General features: G+C 41.0%; 1 protein-coding gene across 1 annotated transcript in view; it reads left to right on the forward strand.

The window, feature by feature from the left end:
• Positions 1-19,538, forward strand: part of LOC139578069 (growth arrest-specific protein 2-like) — a 53,007-nt gene that overhangs the window by 9,977 nt on the left and 23,492 nt on the right. Inside the window, exon 3 of the mRNA XM_071405248.1 lies at positions 6,785-6,927. Within this exon, the coding sequence (XP_071261349.1) occupies positions 6,785-6,927 (143 nt within the window). The remainder of the gene's footprint in view (positions 1-6,784; positions 6,928-19,538) is intronic.

A 19,538-nucleotide genomic window follows, 5' to 3' on the forward strand; every position in this document is an offset into this window, starting at 1 on the left:
CGGGCCCTATCTGTTAGCTGTGTGTGTGTGTCGGGCCCTATCTGTTAGCTGTGTGTGTGTGTCGGGCCCTATCTGTTAGCTGTGCGTATGTGCGCGTGCACTTGCGTGTCAGGCCCTATCTGTTGGCATAGGGTAGCCAGCTGAGGTGTGGCTTCTCTGAGGTGTGGCTTCTCTGAGGTGTGGCTTTTCTGAGGTGTGGCTTTTCTGAGGTGTGGCTTTTCTGAGGTGTGGCTTCTCTGAGGTGTGGCTTTTCTGAGGTGTGGCTTCTCTGAGGTGTGGCTTCTCTGAGGTGTGGCTTCTCTGAGGTGTGGCTTCTCTGAGGTGTGGCTTCTCTGAGGTGTGGCTTCTCTGAGGGTGGTTAGCCTGGGGGTGGAGGGTGAGAGGAGACGAGAGTAAAAAGACACATCACACTGTTTATCTAGCCTTGCTTGTGGCTCTCTAGCCTTGTGGCGCTCTAGCCTTGTGGCGCACTAGCCTTGTGGCGCGCTAGCCGTTTGCAAAGAGCCTTTTACTGATAATGATATTGTCCTTCATGATTACCTACAATGCAGAATGTTCATCTGCAGGCTAAACGGCACAATACAAAAGAGTAATTTGTCTCTAAAAACTGCATGTACATGTCAGATCCTCAATGAGAGAGGGGAAGGGGACTGAGAATAAGGCAGGAGCTTATAGAGGGTATTACCCTCTCTCTGTCTCTGTGTGTCTCTGTGTGTCTCTGTGTGTCTCTCACTCTCTCACTCTCACCCTCTCACTCTCTCACTCTCTCACTCTGTGTGTCTCTCACTCTCTCACTCTCTCACTCTCTCACTCTCTCACTCTGTGTCTTTGTGTCTCTCTCTCACCGTGTCTCTCTCTCTCTCTCTCTCTCTCTCTCTCTCTCTCTCTCTCTCTCTCTCTCTCTCTCTCTCTCTCTCTTTCTCTCTTTCTCTCTTTCTCTCTCTCTCTCTCTCTCTCTCTCTCTCTCTCTCTCACTCTCTCACTCTCTCACTCTCTCACTCTCTCACTCTCTCACTCTGTGTCTTTGTGTCTCTCTCTCACCGTGTCTCTCTCTCTCTCTCTCTCTCTCTCTCACTCTCTCTCACTCTCTCACTCTCTCACTCTCTCACTCTCTCACTCTCTCACTCTCTCACTCTGTGTCTTTGTGTCTCTCTCTCACCGTGTCTCTCTCTCTCTCTCTCTCTCTCTCTCTCTCTCTCTCTCTCTCTCTCTCTCTCTCTCTCTCTCTCTCTCTCTCTCTCTCTCTCTCTCTCTCTCTCTCTCTCTCTCTCTCTCTCTCTCTCTCTCTCTCTCTCTCTCTCTCTCTCTCTCTCTCTCTCTCTCTCTGTCTCTCTCTCTCTCTCTGTGTGCTCAATTACCACATTTGGAACTCATTAAAACTCTGGAACACCTCCCTTTACCCAAAGGATGAAGACAGAAATCCCCGGAGGTTTGTGTTCCACAGTTAGACACCCCACTGCCACCTCCTCCTATTGCAGTCAGAATGATCTAACTGAGAGGGAATGGACGTCTGGACGCCAGTCAACTAGAAAGACCACATGTTGATCACTGTTCTATCTCTGCTGCATTGTGTGTGTGTTTGTTCTGTGTGGGAAGTGTGTGTGTTCTCTGTGAAGGATAACGAGGTGTTACTATGCAGCATGCCAGCTCTGGCTTGTTCAAACTTTGTCTTTGTCTGCTCTTATGTTTTCAGATGTTGTAGGAACTATGGGCTACTATTAGAACAGTGGGCTACTATTAGAACTATAGAACTATGGGCTACTATTAGAACTATGGGCTACTTTTAGAACTATGGGCTACTATTAGAACTATGGGCTACTATTAGAACTATGGGCTAGTCTTAGAACTAATAGAACTATGGGCTACTATTAGAACTATGGGCTACTATTAGAACTAATAGAACTATGGGCTACTATTAGAACTATGGGCTACTATTAGAACTATAGAACTATGGGCTACTGTTAGAACTAATAGAACTATGGGCTACTATTAGAACTATGGGCTACTGTTAGAACTAATAGAACTATGGGCTACTATTAGAACTAATAGAACTATGGGCTACTATTAGAACTAATAGAACTATGGGCTACTATTAGAACTATAGAACTATGGGCTACTATTAGAACTAATAGAACTATGGGCTACTATTAGAACTAATAGAACTATGGGCTACTATTAGAACTATAGAACTATGGGCTACTATTAGAACTATAGAACTATGGGCTACTATTAGAACTAATAGAACTATGGGCTACTATTAGAACTAATAGAACTATGGGCTACTATTAGAACTATAGAACTATGGGCTACTATTAGAACTATAGAACTATGGGCTACTATTAGAACTATAGAACTATGGGCTACTGTTAGAACTAATAGAACTATGGGCTACTATTAGAACTAATAGAACTATGGGCTACTATTAGAACTATAGAACTATGGGCTACTATTAGAACTATAGAACTATGGGCTACTATTAGAACTATTAGAACTATGGGCTACTGTTAGAACTAATAGAACTATGGGCTACTATTAGAACTATAGAACTATGGGCTACTATTAGAACTATAGAACTATGGGCTACTGTTAGAACTAATAGAACTATGGGCTACTATTAGAACTATAGAACTATGGGCTACTATTAGAACTATAGAACTATGGGCTACTATTAGAACTATAGAACTATGGGCTACTATTAGAACTATAGAACTATGGGCTACTATTAGAACTATGGGCTACTATTAGAACTATAGAACTATGGGCTACTGTTAGAACTAATAGAACTATGGGCTACTATTAGAACTATGGGCTACTGTTAGAACTAATAGAACTATGGGCTACTATTAGAACTATGGACTACTATTAGAACTATGGGCTACTATTAGAACTATAGAACTATGGGCTACTGTTAGAACTAATAGAACTATGGGCTACTATTAGAACTAATAGAACTATGGGTTACTATTAGAACTAATAGAACTATGGGCTACTATTAGAACTATGGGCTACTATTAGAACTATAGAACTATGGGCTACTGTTAGAACTAATAGAACTATGGGCTACTATTAGAACTATAGAACTATGGGCTACTATTAGAACTATGGGCTACTATTAGAACTATAGAACTATGGGCTACTGTTAGAACTAATAGAACTATGGGCTACTATTAGAACTATGGGCTACTGTTAGAACTAATAGAACTATGGGCTACTATTAGAACTAATAGAACTATGGGCTACTATTAGAACTATAGAACTATGGGCTACTATTAGAACTATAGAACTATGGGCTACTGTTAGAACTAATAGAACTATGGGCTACTATTAGAACTATAGAACTATGGGCTACTGTTAGAACTAATAGAACTATGGGCTACTATTAGAACTATGGGCTACTATTAGAACTATGGGCTACTATTAGAACTATGGACTACTATTAGAACTAATAGAACTATGGGCTACTATTAGAACTAATAGAACTATGGGCTACTATTAGAACTAATAGAACTATGGGCTAATATTAGAACTATGGGCTACTATTAGAACTATGGGCTACTATTAGAACTATGGGCTACTATTAGAACTAATAGAACTATGGGCTACTGTTAGAACTAATAGAACTATGGGCTACTATTAGAACTAATAGAACTATGGGCTACTATTAGAACTATGGGCTACTATTAGAACTATGGGCTACTATTAGAACTAATAGAACTATGGGCTACTATTAGAACTAATAGAACTATGGGCTACTATTAGAACTATGGGCTACTATTAGAACTAATAGAACTATGGGCTACTATTAGAACTAATAGAACTATGGGCTACTATTAGAACTAATAGAACTATGGGCTACTATTAGAACTATGGGCTACTATTAGAACTATGGGCTACTATTATAACTAATAGAACTATGGGCTACTGTTAGAACTAATAGAACTATGGGCTACTATTAGAACTAATAGAACTATGGGCTACTATTAGAACTAATAGAACTATGGGCTAATATTAGAACTATGGGCTACTATTAGAACTATGGGCTACTATTAGAACTATGGGCTACTATTAGAACTAATAGAACTATGGGCTACTGTTAGAACTAATAGAACTATGGGCTACTATTAGAACTAATAGAACTATGGGCTACTATTAGAACTAATAGAACTATGGGCTACTATTAGAACTATGGGCTACTATTAGAACTATGGGCTACTATTAGAACTAATAGAACTATGGGCTACTATTAGAACTAATAGAACTATGGGCTACTATTAGAACTATGGGCTACTATTAGAACTAATAGAACTATGGGCTACTATTAGAACTAATAGAACTATGGGCTACTATTAGAACTAATAGAACTATGGGCTACTATTAGAACTATGGGCTACTATTAGAACTATGGGCTACTATTAGAACTATGGGCTACTATTATAACTAATAGAACTATGGGCTACTGTTAGAACTAATAGAACTATGGGCTACTATTAGAACTATTAGAACTATGGGCTACTATTAGAACTAATAGAACTATGGGCTACTATTAGAACTATGGGCTACTATTAGAACTATGGGCTACTATTAGAACTATGGGCTACTATTAGAACTAATAGAACTATGGGCTACTATTAGAACTATGGGCTACTATTAGAACTATGGGCTACTATTAGAACTATGGGCTACTTTTAGAACTATGGGCTACTATTAGAACTAATAGAACTATGGGCTACTATTAGAACTATGGGCTACTATTAGAACTAATAGAACTATGGGCTACTATTAGAACTATGGGCTACTATTAGAACTAATATAACTATGGGCTACTATTAGAACTATTAGAACTATGGGCTACTATTAGAACTATGGGCTACTGTTAGAACTATGGGCTACTGTTAGAACTATGGGCTACTGTTAGAACTATGGGCTACTGTTAGAACTATGGGCTACTGTTAGAACTATGGGCTACTGTTAGAACTATGGGCTACTGTTAGAACTATATGCTACTATTAGAACTATAGAACTATGGGCTACTATTAGAACTATGGGCTACTATTAGAACTATGGGCTACTATTAGAACTATATGCTACTATTAGAACTATAGAACTATGGGCTACTATTAGAACTATGGGCTACTATTAGAGCTATATAACTATGGGCTACTATTAGAACTATGGACTACTATTAGAACTATGGGCTACTATTAGAACTATGGACTACTATTAGAACTATGGGCTACTATTAGAACTATGGGCTACTATTAGAACTATAGAACTATGGGCTACTATTAGAACTATGGGCTACTATTAGAACTATAGAACTATGGACTACTATTAGAACTATGGACTACTATTAGAACTATGGACTACTATTAGAACTATGGGCTACTATTAGAACTATAGAACTATGGGCTACTATTAGAACTATAGAACTATGGGCTACTATTAGAACTATGGGCTACTATTAGAGCTATAGAACTATGGGCTACTATTAGAACTATGGGCTACTATTAGAACTATGGGCTACTATTAGAACTATAGGCTACAATTAGAACTATAGAACTATGGGCTACTATTAGAACTATATAACTATAGGCTACTATTAAAACTATGGGCTACTATTAGAACTATAGAACTATAGGCTACTATTAGAACTATGGGCTACTATTAGAACTATAGAACTATGGGCTACTATTAGAACTATAGAACTATGGGCTACTATTAGAACTATGGGCTACTGTTAGAACTATGGGCTACTGTTAGAACTATGGGCTACTGTTAGAACTATGGGCTACTATTAGAACTATGGGCTACTATTAGAACTATAGGCTACAATTAGAACTATAGAACTATGGGCTACTATTAGAACTATATAACTATAGGCTACTATTAAAACTATGGGCTACTATTAGAACTATAGAACTATAGGCTACTATTAGAACTATGGGCTACTATTAGAACTATAGAACTATGGGCTACTATTAGAACTATAGAACTATGGGCTACTATTAGAACTATGGGCTACTGTTAGAACTATGGGCTACTGTTAGAACTATGGGCTACTGTTAGAACTATGGGCTACTATTAGAACTATATGCTACTATTAGAACTATAGAACTATGGGCTACTATTAGAACTATGGGCTACTATTAGAGCTATATAACTATGGGCTACTATTATAACTATGGGCTACTATTATAACTATGGACTACTATTAGAACTATGGGCTACTATTAGAACTATGGGCTACTATTAGAACTATGGGCTACTATTAGAACTATAGAACTATGGGCTACTATTAGAACTATAGAACTATGGGCTACTATTAGAACTATTAGAACTATGGGCTACTATTAGAACTAAGTTACTATTAGAGCTATAGAACTATAGGCTACTTTTAGAACTTCATAAACTATTAGGACCTCATTTAATAGGCCAATATTTTAACTGCATGGCATACCAGTGATTCTCAATTTTCTCTGTATTTTTTATTGAATTCAGGCTTTAGAATTTAGTGTACATATATTTAGAATTTAGTACACATATTACACATTTGGCTTAACTCACTTTATTTTCTATATCAATTTCTATCCTTTCATACAGTCCTCTCCCTTATCCTGTCCTCTCCCTTATCCTTCTCCTGTCCTCTCCTCCCCTCCCTGTCCTCTCCTCTCCCGTCCTCTCCCTTCTTGCCTAGTTAAATAAAGGTTAAATTCTTCTCCTCTCCTCTCCCCTGTCCTCTCCTTTGTCCTTTCCCCTCTCTACGTTGCCCTCCTCTCTTCCCCAGGTCTGGAGATCACAGCAGAGAACTTCATGGAGCGTTTGGACAACGGCTTCCTGCTGTGTCAGCTGGCTGAAACGCTACAGGAGAAGTTCAAGCAGAACCAGACCAAGAACCATGGAGAGGTGCCTGGCGCCGGCCACGGAAAGGTACTGGCTGGGAAACCTTCACCGCAGCAAGCTAGAACCAAGGCAGGGATCATATAGCCCGGTTCCCATTGGCCCGTGTTCAAAAAGTATCTCAGAGTAAAAGTGCTGATCTGGGATCAGTTTTGCCTTTTAGATTATAATGAGGAATAGATTATATGGACAAAGGGGGACCTGATCCTAGATCAGCACTGTTACTGAGAAACCTTTATAATACGGTCCCAGATCTGTTTGTGCTGTATTGTAAACTCCTGTGGTTGGTTGGTTGGCATGACAAGACCGCACAGACAGATCTTGCCAGTGTAACAGTATAACTTTAGACCATCCCCTCGCGTGAACCAGGGACCCTCTGCACACATCAACAACAGTCACCCACGAAGCGTCGTTACCCATCGCTCCACAAAAGCCGCGGCCCTTGCAGAGCAAGGGGAACCACTACTTCTAGGTTTCAGAGCAAGTGACGTAACCGACTGAAAGGCTGCTAGCGTGCACCACCGCTAACTAGCTAGCCATTTCACATCCGTTACACCAGTTTGGGTATTCGAACCAACAACCTTTTGGTTACTGGCCTAACTGCTAGGCTGAAAGTAATCACCAGACTGATTTTGTTGTTGCGGTTCGGGTGTTGCCCCATGCAGTGCCAATCATAATAAAAACGAAGAGGTATATCTGGGAAATGTGAATTCCTTTGTCTCGTTTATTTTTGTTGTCCTTGAATTCAATGCTACCACTGAATTAGTAAATATCTCATGGTCTTACCGCAACCATTTGGATTATGACTCAGAATACTGAGCATTAGGCATCTCAAGGACTAAGAATCTTTGACATAGAATATTAGGAATGCCAAATAACCCAATCCAACCCTGTATTCTGGCTGTTAAAACAACCTCTGACTTCCCCCAGTTTGACAGACAGGATTTTACTTTAGAGGTGAAGAAAATCACACCCACACACTCCCTCCAGGATTGTGTTATAATTTAGCCTATTTATGGTTCCACAGGAATCTGAAAACAGACATAATATTAGCCTGCGGCTAGACAGATGGTCCTACATACATGCCGCATTTGAAAGAAACTGAAGTTATCAGTATTCCTACTTCTACTTGCTATATTGTATTTACTTCGCCACCATGGCCTTTTTTTGCCTTCACCTCCCTTATCTCACCTCATTTGCTCACACTGTATATAGACTTATTTTTCTACTGTGTTATTGACTGTATGTTTGTTTATTCCATGTGTAACTCTGTGTTGTTGTTGTTTGCGTCGAACTGCTTTGCTTTATCTTGGCCAGGTCGCAGTTGTAAATGAGAACTTGTTCTCAACTTGCCTACCTGGTCAAATAAAGGTGAAAATATATTTTTTTTAATGATAGCTGACTTGTTTAAGAAGGCATCTGTTGATTGGATAAGAAGGCATCTGTTGATTGGATAAGAAGGCATCTGTTGATTGGATGATATAGTGTTTTGATGTTTTCATATAAGACAGTCTAATCACCAATTGAGACTTGAACACATCAGATTCCCAGTCAGTTTGTGTTCTTAAAATGGATTTTCCTAAGATATTCTAGCAAAGTCTGTTTCTGCAAGTTCTTTGGCATGTCATGCCATGGCTGTAGTGAGCTGTTGGTACAAGCTTTCCCCCTCTTGCGGCCCCATATTTGAGTAGAGGCCACATGCAGGATGTTGGAGTGAGTAGCACTGTTTAGGAAGGTACTGTATAGCTTGTTAAACTGTATAGGAAGGTACTGTATAGCTTGTTACACTGTATGGGAAGGTACTGTATAGCTTGTTAAACCGTATGGGAATGTACTGTATAGCTTGTTACACTGTATAGCTTGTTACACTGTATGGGAAGGTACTGTATAGCTTGTTACACTGTATGGGAAGGTACTGTATAGCTTATTAAACTGTATGGGAAGGTACTGTATAGCTTGTTAAACAGTATGGGAAGGTACTGTATAGCTTGTTAAACTGTATGGGAAGGTACTGTATAGCTTGTTAAACTGTATGGGAAGGTACTGTATAGCTTGTTAAACTGTATGGGAAGGTACTGTATAGCTTGTTAAACAGTATGGGAAGGTACTGTATAGCTTGTTAAACTGTATGGGAAGGTACTGTATAGCTTGTTAAACTGTATGGGAAGGTACTGTATAGCTTGTTACACTGTATAGGAAGGTACTGTATAGCTTGTTAAACAGTATGGGAAGGTACTGTATAGCTTATTAAACTGTATGGGAAGGTACTGTATAGCTTATTAAACTGTATGGGAAGGTACTGTATAGCTTATTAAACTGTATGGGAAGGTACTGTACAGCTTGTTAAACTGTATGGGAAGTTACTGTATAGCTTGTTAAACTGTATGGGAAGGTACTGTATAGCTTGTTAAACTGTATGGGAAGGTACTGTATAGCTTGTTAAACTGTATGGGAAGGTACTGTATAGCTTGTTAAACTGTATGGGAAGGTACTGTATAGCTTGTTACACTGTATGGGAAGGTACTGTATAGCTTGTTACACTGTATAGGAGGGTACTGTATAGCTTGTTAAACTGTATGGGAAGGTACTGTATAGCTTGTTAAACTGTATGGGAAGGTACTGTATAGCTTGTTAAACTGTATGGGAAGGTACTGTATATCTTGTTAAACTGTATGGGAAGGTACTGTATAGCTTGTTACACTGTATGGGAAGGTACTGTATAGCTTGTTAAACTGTATGGGAAGGTACTGTATAGCTTGTTAAACTGTATGGGAAGGTACTGTATAGCTTGTTACACTGTATGGGAAGGTACTGTATAGCTTGTTACACTGTATAGGAAGGTACTGTATAGCTTGTTAAACTGTATGGGAAGGTACTGTATAGCTTGTTACACTGTATAGGAAGGTACTGTATAGCTTGTTAAACTGTATAGGAAGGTACTGTATAGCTTGTTACACTGTATGGGAAGGTACTGTATAGCTTGTTACACTGTATGGGAAGGTACTGTATAGCTTGTTACACTGTATGGGAAGGTACTGTATAGTTTGTTAAACTGTATGGGAAGGTACTGTACAGCTTGTTAAACTGTATGGGAAGGTACTGTATAGCTTGTTACACTGTATGGGAAGGTACTGTATAGCTTGTTACACTGTATAGGAAGGTACTGTATAGCTTGTTAAACTGTATGGGAAGGTACTGTATAGCTTGTTACACTGTATAGGAAGGTACTGTATAGCTTGTTAAACTGTATAGGAAGGTACTGTATAGCTTGTTACACTGTATGGGAAGGTACTGTATAGCTTGTTACACTGTATGGGAAGGTACTGTATAGCTTGTTAAACTGTATGGGAAGGTACTGTACAGCTTGTTAAACTGTATGGGAAGGTACTGTATAGCTTGTTAAACTGTATGGGAAGGTACTGTATAGCTTGTTAAACTGTATGGGAAGGTACTGTATAGCTTGTTACACTGTATAGGAAGGTACTGTATAGCTTGTTAAACAGTATGGGAAGGTACTGTATAGCTTATTAAACTGTATGGGAAGGTACTGTATAGCTTATTAAACTGTATGGGAAGGTACTGTATAGCTTATTAAACTGTATGGGAAGGTACTGTACAGCTTGTTAAACTGTATGGGAAGTTACTGTATAGCTTGTTAAACTGTATGGGAAGGTACTGTATAGCTTGTTAAACTGTATGGGAAGGTACTGTATAGCTTGTTAAACTGTATGGGAAGGTACTGTATAGCTTGTTAAACTGTATGGGAAGGTACTGTATAGCTTGTTACACTGTATGGGAAGGTACTGTATAGCTTGTTACACTGTATAGGAGGGTACTGTATAGCTTGTTAAACTGTATGGGAAGGTACTGTATAGCTTGTTAAACTGTATGGGAAGGTACTGTATAGCTTGTTAAACTGTATGGGAAGGTACTGTATATCTTGTTAAACTGTATGGGAAGGTACTGTATAGCTTGTTACACTGTATGGGAAGGTACTGTATAGCTTGTTAAACTGTATGGGAAGGTACTGTATAGCTTGTTAAACTGTATGGGAAGGTACTGTATAGCTTGTTACACTGTATGGGAAGGTACTGTATAGCTTGTTACACTGTATAGGAAGGTACTGTATAGCTTGTTAAACTGTATGGGAAGGTACTGTATAGCTTGTTACACTGTATAGGAAGGTACTGTATAGCTTGTTAAACTGTATAGGAAGGTACTGTATAGCTTGTTACACTGTATGGGAAGGTACTGTATAGCTTGTTACACTGTATGGGAAGGTACTGTATAGCTTGTTACACTGTATGGGAAGGTACTGTATAGTTTGTTAAACTGTATGGGAAGGTACTGTACAGCTTGTTAAACTGTATGGGAAGGTACTGTATAGCTTGTTAAACTGTATGGGAAGGTACTGTACAGCTTGTTAAACTGTATGGGAAGGTACTGTACAGCTTGTTAAACTGTATGGGAAGGTACTGTATAGCTTGTTAAACTGTATGGGAAGGTACTGTATAGCTTGTTAAACTGTATGGGAAGGTACTGTACAGCTTGTTAAACTGTATGGGAAGGTACTGTATAGCTTGTTAAACTGTATGGGAAGGTACTGTACAGCTTGTTAAACTGTATGGGAAGGTACTGTACAGCTTGTTAAACTGTATGGGAAGGTACTGTATAGCTTGTTAAACTGTATGGGAAGGTACTGTACAGCTTGTTAAACTGTATGGGAAGGTACTGTATAGCTTGTTACACTGTATGGGAAGGTACTGTACAGCTTGTTAAACTGTATGGGAAGGTACTGTATAGCTTGTTACACTGTATGGGAAGGTACTGTACAGCTTGTTAAACTGTATGGGAAGGTACTGTACAGCTTGTTAAACTGTATGGGAAGGTACTGTATAGCTTGTTAAACTGTATGGGAAGGTACTGTATAGCTTGTTACACTGTATGGGAAGGTACTGTATAGCTTGTTACACTGTATGGGAAGGTACTGTACAGCTTGTTAAACGCTGACTGTGCTGTTTTATACGACCAGTCTAATGACAGCAACGGGTTGTACACTTTGATAGAATCCTTGATGTTAAACACACCATGTTTACCATGTCAATTAAAGAGAATGTTTAGCTTGTTTTGGCCGTGAGCCCAACTGTAAATGTACCCGTCTCCATCCTATCCAACTGTAAAGTAATGTACCCGTCTCCATCCTATCCAACTGTAAAGTAATGTACCCGTCTCCATCCTATCCAACTGTAAAGTAGCCCTGTAGAGTAATGTACCTGTTTCCTCAACTCTGGTACTGTAAAGTAATGTACCTGTTTCCTCAACTCTGGTACTGTAAAGTAATGTACCTGTTTCCTCAACTCTGGTACTGTAGAGTAATGTACCTGTTTCCTCAACTCTGGTACTGTAGAGTAATGTACCTGTTTCCTCAACTCTGGTACTGTAAAGGCGTCTGCATGCTCCCCAGCTGTATTATGATTATATTTTGTGACGTTTTTCTTCGTTTTGGTCTTCGGGCAAGGGTTTTTTCAGCTGTTCGTGGACATAAAAACAATTTCTGGAGGACAGCCCGAAGCTCGGTAGACGCCCCTTCGTCGGTGTTGATCAACAGTAGGGATTGTTCAATGAAGTGTGTGTTGATCAACAGTAGGGGTTGTTCAATGAAGTGTGTGTTGATCAACAGTAGGGATTGTTCAATGAAGTGTGTGTTGATCAACAGTAGGGGTTGTTCAATGAAGTGTGTGTTGATCAACAGTAGGGATTGTTCAATGAAGTGTGTGTTGATCAACAGTAGGGGTTGTTCAATGAAGTGTGTGTTGATCAACAGTAGGGATTGTTCAATGAAGTGTGTGTTGATCAACAGTAGGGATTGTTCAATGAAGTGTGTGTTGATCAACAGTAGGGGTTGTTCAATGAAGTGTGTGTTGATCAACAGTAGGGATTGTTCAATGAAGTGTGTGTTGATCAACAGTAGGGGGGGTTGTTCAATGAAGTGTGTGTTGATCAACAGTAGGGGTTGTTCAATGAAGTGTGTGTTGATCAACAGTAGGGGTTGTTCAATGAAGTGTGTGTTGATCAACAGTAGGGGTTGTTCAATGAAGTGTGTGTTGATCAACAGTAGGGGTTGTTCAATGAAGTGTGTGTTGATCAACAGTAGGGGTTGTTCAATGAAGTGTGTGTTGATCAACAGTAGGGGTTGTTCAATGAAGTGTGTGTTGTCATTCAAACGAGAGACTACTCGTTTTCATTCAAATGTTTTCACTTGAGAAATACTGCACCAAACATCTTAGTTAGATGTAAAATTGAGCGACTAAGACTTCCTTGGTAAAAATGTATTACAGATTTATTGAGTTATCTTAGATTAATTCAGACTATTTTGAGATGAGGAAGTGTATACTCGCTATTGTTGAATTATATATTTTTTTTCTCTAGCTAAGGTGCGATACACATTTGGTCACTTCACCTAGGTGAGTTCTGCTAGGAGCAACACCTTTTAAGGTAGCAGACCTGTCAGTTCCAAGATGGTGGTTTCACTGCATTCCTTACTTGGCTGTATTGTTTTTTAAATATTTTTTATATATACTTTTAACGTTTATTTAACTAGGCAAGTTGGTTAAGAACAAATTATTATTTACAATGACGGCCTACCAGGGAACAGTGTGTTAACTGCCTTGTTCAGGGGGCAGAACGACAGATTTTTACCTTGTCAGTTTAGGGATTCGATCCAGCGTTCTAACCACTAGGCTACCTGCTGCCCCCAACTAAACGGGTAGATATTCAACACATCAGACCTAGTTCTACTCCCCAACATGTCTTCTCCTTTTTAAGCCCTATCCTTGTAACTCTTCTAAACTGTTCTGTAGACACCTCATAGAAAGGTTAGTGTCTTTAGTTCTTCCATGGCCAGAGTTTAATCAGAGTATCCGTGAAGATCTATTTTACACTGATTAACATTTAGTTTAGTGCTAACCGGGAACTACTGTGTTTAGCAGGAAAGAGCCTGTTTGTGTGAGGTGATATCGGAGGATATTTTGACTGACAGATGATAGTCTGATTGTCTTGTGCCACGGCCCACTTTTGGTGCACCTCATCATGCCTGAAATCTAGTTTGCTGATCGGGTTTGTCAGCAGTTACGCTACCTCCCTACCTACTTACCTCCCTACCTACTTACCTCCCTACCTACCTACTTCCCTCCCTACCTACTTACCTCCCTACCTACTTACCTACCTACCTACTTACCTCCCTACCTACTTACCTCCCTCCCTCCCTACCTACCTACTTACCTACTTACCTCCCTACCCACCTACCTCCCTACTTACCTACCTACCTACTTACCTCCCTACTTACTTACCTACCTCCCTACTTACCTACCTACCTACTTACCTACTTACCTCCCTACCTACTTACCTACTTACTTCATGTCTATTACAACACGTCTCCACTTCTGTCAATCAAAAGCCTGTTAGCAGCCTGTCCCCAGTTCAGCATGGTTTTCCTCAGCAGTGATGCTGACTGGCTGTGCCCTTGTGACCTCATCGATTTTTAGAATGCGGCCGAGAAATCAGAAATAGAGAGGGAGAGAGAGAGAGGAGAAGGGGAGAGAAATGAAGAGGGAGAAATGAGTTGGAGAGAGAAAGATGGATGGAGGAGAGAGAGAGAGGGAGAAATGGGTTGGAGAGAGAGGGAGAAATGGGTTGGGGAGAGAGAGAGATGGAGGAGGGGAGAGAGAGAGAGGGAGAAATGGGTTGGGAAGAGAGATGAATGGAGGAGAGAAAAAGGGAGAAATGGGTTGGGGAGAGAAGCAGGCAACAAAACAAGTCATAGAGGTAGATGTCAAATTTCTGAAAGCAATTCTGCATCACTAACTATCATGTTGTCCCCCAGAAGCTATGGATGTGAAGAGTCTTGAGGACATTTAGCTTCAAAGTCAATAACAAGGGAAACTGTTTGTTGAGAAATTTGAGATATATATATATATATATATGGTAATCACTTTAATGTTTTCAGGCACTAAGGGCTATTGCTGTTTAGTTATACCACTGGGCTGGAGCGTTGCATTGCATTGCATTGCAATCATTTTACTGAGGGAATGACCGAGAGGGGAGCAATGGGCTCTTTTGTTTTACTTTGAGCGAGAGTTTCTCTGGGTTTGCTTGGAGGCTTCAGAGAATTCCTAATCAGAACTGGGTTCAAATAGTATTTGAAATCATGTTGCTGGGCTTTATTGAGCTTGCCTGGCGCAATGGAACCGATGGAACCAACGGAATAGAAGAGTGTAAACCTCGACCATCTGGCACTTCTGGCAGGCTAAAAGTATTGTCTGTTACAGAGCTTTTGATGGTGGGTCTCCTGATGCTGGTCTGTTACAGAGCTGGGGATGGTGGGTCTCCTGATGCTGGTGTGGGTCTGTTACAGAGCTGCCGATGCTGGTGTGGGTCTGTTACAGAGCTGCTGGTGTGGGTCTGTTAGAGAGCTGCCGATGCTGGTGTGGGTCTGTTACAGAGCTGCTGATGCTGGTGTGGGTCTGTTAGAGCTGCTGGTGTGGGTCTGTTACAGAGCTGCTGATGCTGGTGTGGGTCTGTTAGAGCTGCTGGTGTGGGTCTGTTACAGAGCTGCTGATGCTGGTGTGGGTCTGTTACAGAGCTGCTGATGCTGGTGTGGGTCTGTTACAGAGCTGCTGATGCTGGTGTGGGTCTGTTAGAGATGCTGGTGTGGGTCTGTTAGAGCTGCTGGTGTGGGTCTGTTACAGAGCTGCTGATGCTGGTGTGGGTCTGTTACAGAGCTGGTGATGCTGGTGTGGGTCTGTTACAGAGCTGGTGATGCTGGTGTGGGTCTGTTACAGAGCTGGTGATGCTGGTGTGGGTCTGTTAGAGCTGCTGGTGTGGGTCTGTTACAGAGCTGCTGATGTGGGTCTGTTACAGAGCTGCCGATGCTGGTGTGGGTCTGTTAGAGAGCTGCCGATGCTGGTGTGGGTCTGTTACAGAGCTGCCGATGCTGGTGTGGGTCTGTTACAGAGCTGCTGGTGTGGGTCTGTTAGAGCTGCTGGTGTGGGTCTGTTACAGAGCTGGTGATGCTGGTGTGGGTCTGTTACAGAGCTGGTGATGCTGGTGTGGGTCTGTTACAGAGCTGCTGGTGTGGGTCTGTTAGAGCTGCTGGTGTGGGTCTGTTACAGAGCTGGTGATGCTGGTGTGGGTCTGTTACAGAGCTGCTGATGCTGGTGTGGGTCTGTTACAGAGCTGCTGGTGTGGGTCTGTTACAGAGCTGGTGATGCTGGTGTGGGTCTGTTACAGAGCTGCTGATGCTGGTGTGGGTCTGTTACAGAGCTGCTGGTGTGGGTCTGTTAGAGCTGCTGGTGTGGGTCTGTTACAGAGCTGCTGGTGTGGGTCTGTTACAGAGCTGCTGATGCTGGTGTGGGTCTGTTACAGAGCTGCTGATGTGGGTCTGTTACAGAGCTGGTGATGCTGGTGTGGGTCTGTTACAGAGCTGGTGATGCTGGTGTGGGTCTGTTACAGAGCTGGTGATGCTGGTGTGGGTCTGTTACAGAGCTGCTGGTGTGGGTCTGTTACAGAACTGCTGCTTACTGTTCATTTTTTAAATAGTTTAATTCACTTTTGTTTTATGTATTTCGCTTGTTTTGGCAATAATAAAGCCCTTATGAATTGAGGGGAGAGAGGCAGGGTGTAGAGAGGAGGGAGAGAGCTACCGAGACTCTGGAGGAAGTGGTGTTTCAGCTTGTCTGACCTAGAAACCTGTTCACTCTCCCTAAAAGAAGATAAGGGGAAAGTGAACCAATATTTATCTCTGAGCTCAATAAGTCATGTTTGTAGAGACTGGGCTTGAAAGATGGTCAGTCAGTTAGGCAGACTGTTACAATATTACTTCTCAGGATGGTCAGTCAGTTAGGCAGACTGTTACAATATTACTTCTCGGGATGGTCAGTCAGTTAGGCAGACTGTTACAATATTACTTCTCAGGATTTATTACCTTTCCCCATGTCTTTTTCTTCCTCCTCTCAGCGCTTACTAAGCAGGTTATTTCATGAGAGATTGAACATGGCACTCGCTGCCTAATATACCTGGGGCCAATTTCTCCCCAATACTTTAGTCAATTAACAGACCTGCCGGCCGCAATGAAATCTACAGCAGGATTAATACACGCTCCTCCGATTCAGTGGCTCCGGCGACGTGTTCTGACCAGCAACTATCTGCTCGCAGAGAAATGGAAAAATACATGTGTGGAACTGATCATTGATCGCATGGTGCAAGAATGAATGCAATCAATTGATTATTGAATGTTATCGATGGACATAGCTATGTAGAATTTAAATATACACCGGCTGCCTCCTGCTCAACGCTTAAACTCGGTAACGAATATTTTGAATGGCTGTCGCAGTTCACGAATTATAGGTCTATTGGGGCAAATCTCCCGGAATCTCCCATTCCGCTAAGAGTCGTTCACAATCTAGTCCAGTTGCGCCTGCAACTAGACCTCGTTTTCAGATGTATCAATAAATTATCTTATTTATATGCCTCGCAATCACAAATGTATTGTTTGAAGCACAGTTTTAGAAATTTCAGTCACAGTTGACAGCTCCAATAAGTCCCCCAAATGGTGAACGAGAATCATGATTTCTTCCAAGTTTTTTTTGTTCATCGTTCACCGGTAGGGAGTCCTGCGTGCTCTGGGCATTACTGACTCAAATGAACAGAATGAGTCGAAAGATGAGTCATTTTGAATGAACGAGTCGAACAGATCAGATTCTGTAAAAACAGAAACTTTCCATGAAAGTATTTAGACCCCTTTTAGAAACGTTACAGCCTTATACTAAAATTGATTAAATTAAATGTTCTACACACAATAAATCAATCTACACACAATACCCAATAATGACAAAGCGAAAAACAAGTTGACATTTTTGCAAATGTATAAAAAAATAAATAAAGATACCTTATTTGCATAAGTATTCCGAACCTTTGCTATGAGACTCAAAATTGAGCTCAGGTGCATCCTGTTTCCATTGATCATCCTTGAGATGTTTCTACAACTTGATTGGAGTCCACCTGTGGTAAATTCAATTGATTGGACATGATTTAGAAAGGCACACACCTGTCTATATAAGGTCCCACAGGTGACAGTGCATGTCAGAGAAAAAAACCAAGCCATGAGGTTGAAGGAATCGTCCGTAGAGAGCAGAGACAGGATTGTGTCGAGGCACAGATCTGGGGAAGGGTACCAAAACATTTCTGCACCATTGACGAGAGATACAGATATCTCTTGGATCATTCTTTGGGGGAAGGATCATTACACTATGACGTCATAATGGAGGACACACCCTTGTCATTCTGTTAAGGATATAATAGATACAGTTGAAGTCTGAAGTTTACATACACCTTGGCCAAATACATTTAAACTCAGTATTTCACAATTCCTGACATTTAATCCTAGTAAAAATTGTCTTAGGTCAGTTAGGATCACCACTTTATTTTAAGAATGTGAAATGTCAGAATAATAGTAGAGAGAATGATTTATTTCAGCTTTTATTTCTTTCATCAGATTCCCAGTGGGTCAGAAGTGTACATACACTCAATTAGTATTTGGTAGCATTGCCTTTAAATTGTTTTAACTTGGGTCAAATGTTTCGGGTAGCCTTCCACAAGCTTCTCCCAATAAGTTGGGTGAATTTTGGCCCATTCCTCCTGACAGAGCTGGTGTAACTGAGTCAGGTTTGTAGGCCTCCTTGCTCGCATATGCTTTTTCAGTTCTGCCCACAACTTTTCTATGGGATTGAGGTCAGGGCTTTGTGATGGCCACTCCAATACCTTGACTTTGTTGTCCTTAAGCCATTTTGCCGCAACTTTGGAAGTATGCTTGGGGTCATTGTCCATTTGGAAGACCCATTTGCGACCAAGCTTTAACTTCCTGACTGATATCTTGCTTCAATATATCTACATAATTTTCCTACCTCATGATGCCATCTATTTTGTGAAGTGCACCAGTCCCTCCTGCAGCAAAGCACCCCCACAACATGATGCTGCCACCCCCGTGCATCACGGTTGGGATGGTGTTCTTCGGCTTGCAAGCCTCCCCCTTTTTCCTCCAAACATAACGATGGTCATTATGGCCAAACAGTTCTATTTTTGTTTCATCAGACCAGAGGACGTTTCTCCTAAAGTATGATCTTTGTCCCCATGTGCAGTTTTTATGGCGGTTTTGGAGCAGTGGCTTCTTCCTTGCTGAGCGGCCTTTCAGGTTATGTCGATATAGGACTCGACCTCTTCACAAGGTCCTTTGCTGTTGTTCTGGGATTGATTTGCACTTTTCACACCAAAGTATGTTCATTTCTAGGAGACAGAACGCGTCTCCTTCCTGAGCGGTATGACGGCTGCGTGGTCCCATGGTGTTTATACTTGCGTACTATTGTTTGTACAGATGAACGTGGTACCTTCAGGCATTTGGAAATTGCTTGTGGAGGTCTACAATTTTCTTGGCTGATTTCTTTAGATTTTCCCATGATGTCAAGCAAAGAGGCAGTGAGTTTGAAGGTAGGCCTTGAAATACATCCACAGGTACAACTCCAATTGACTCAAATTATGTCAATTAGCCTATCAGAAGCTTCTAAAGCCATGACATCATTTTCTGGAAT

This window comes from Salvelinus alpinus, chromosome 6 (assembly GCF_045679555.1).
Source record: "Salvelinus alpinus chromosome 6, SLU_Salpinus.1, whole genome shotgun sequence".
NCBI lineage: Eukaryota > Metazoa > Chordata > Actinopteri > Salmoniformes > Salmonidae > Salvelinus > Salvelinus alpinus.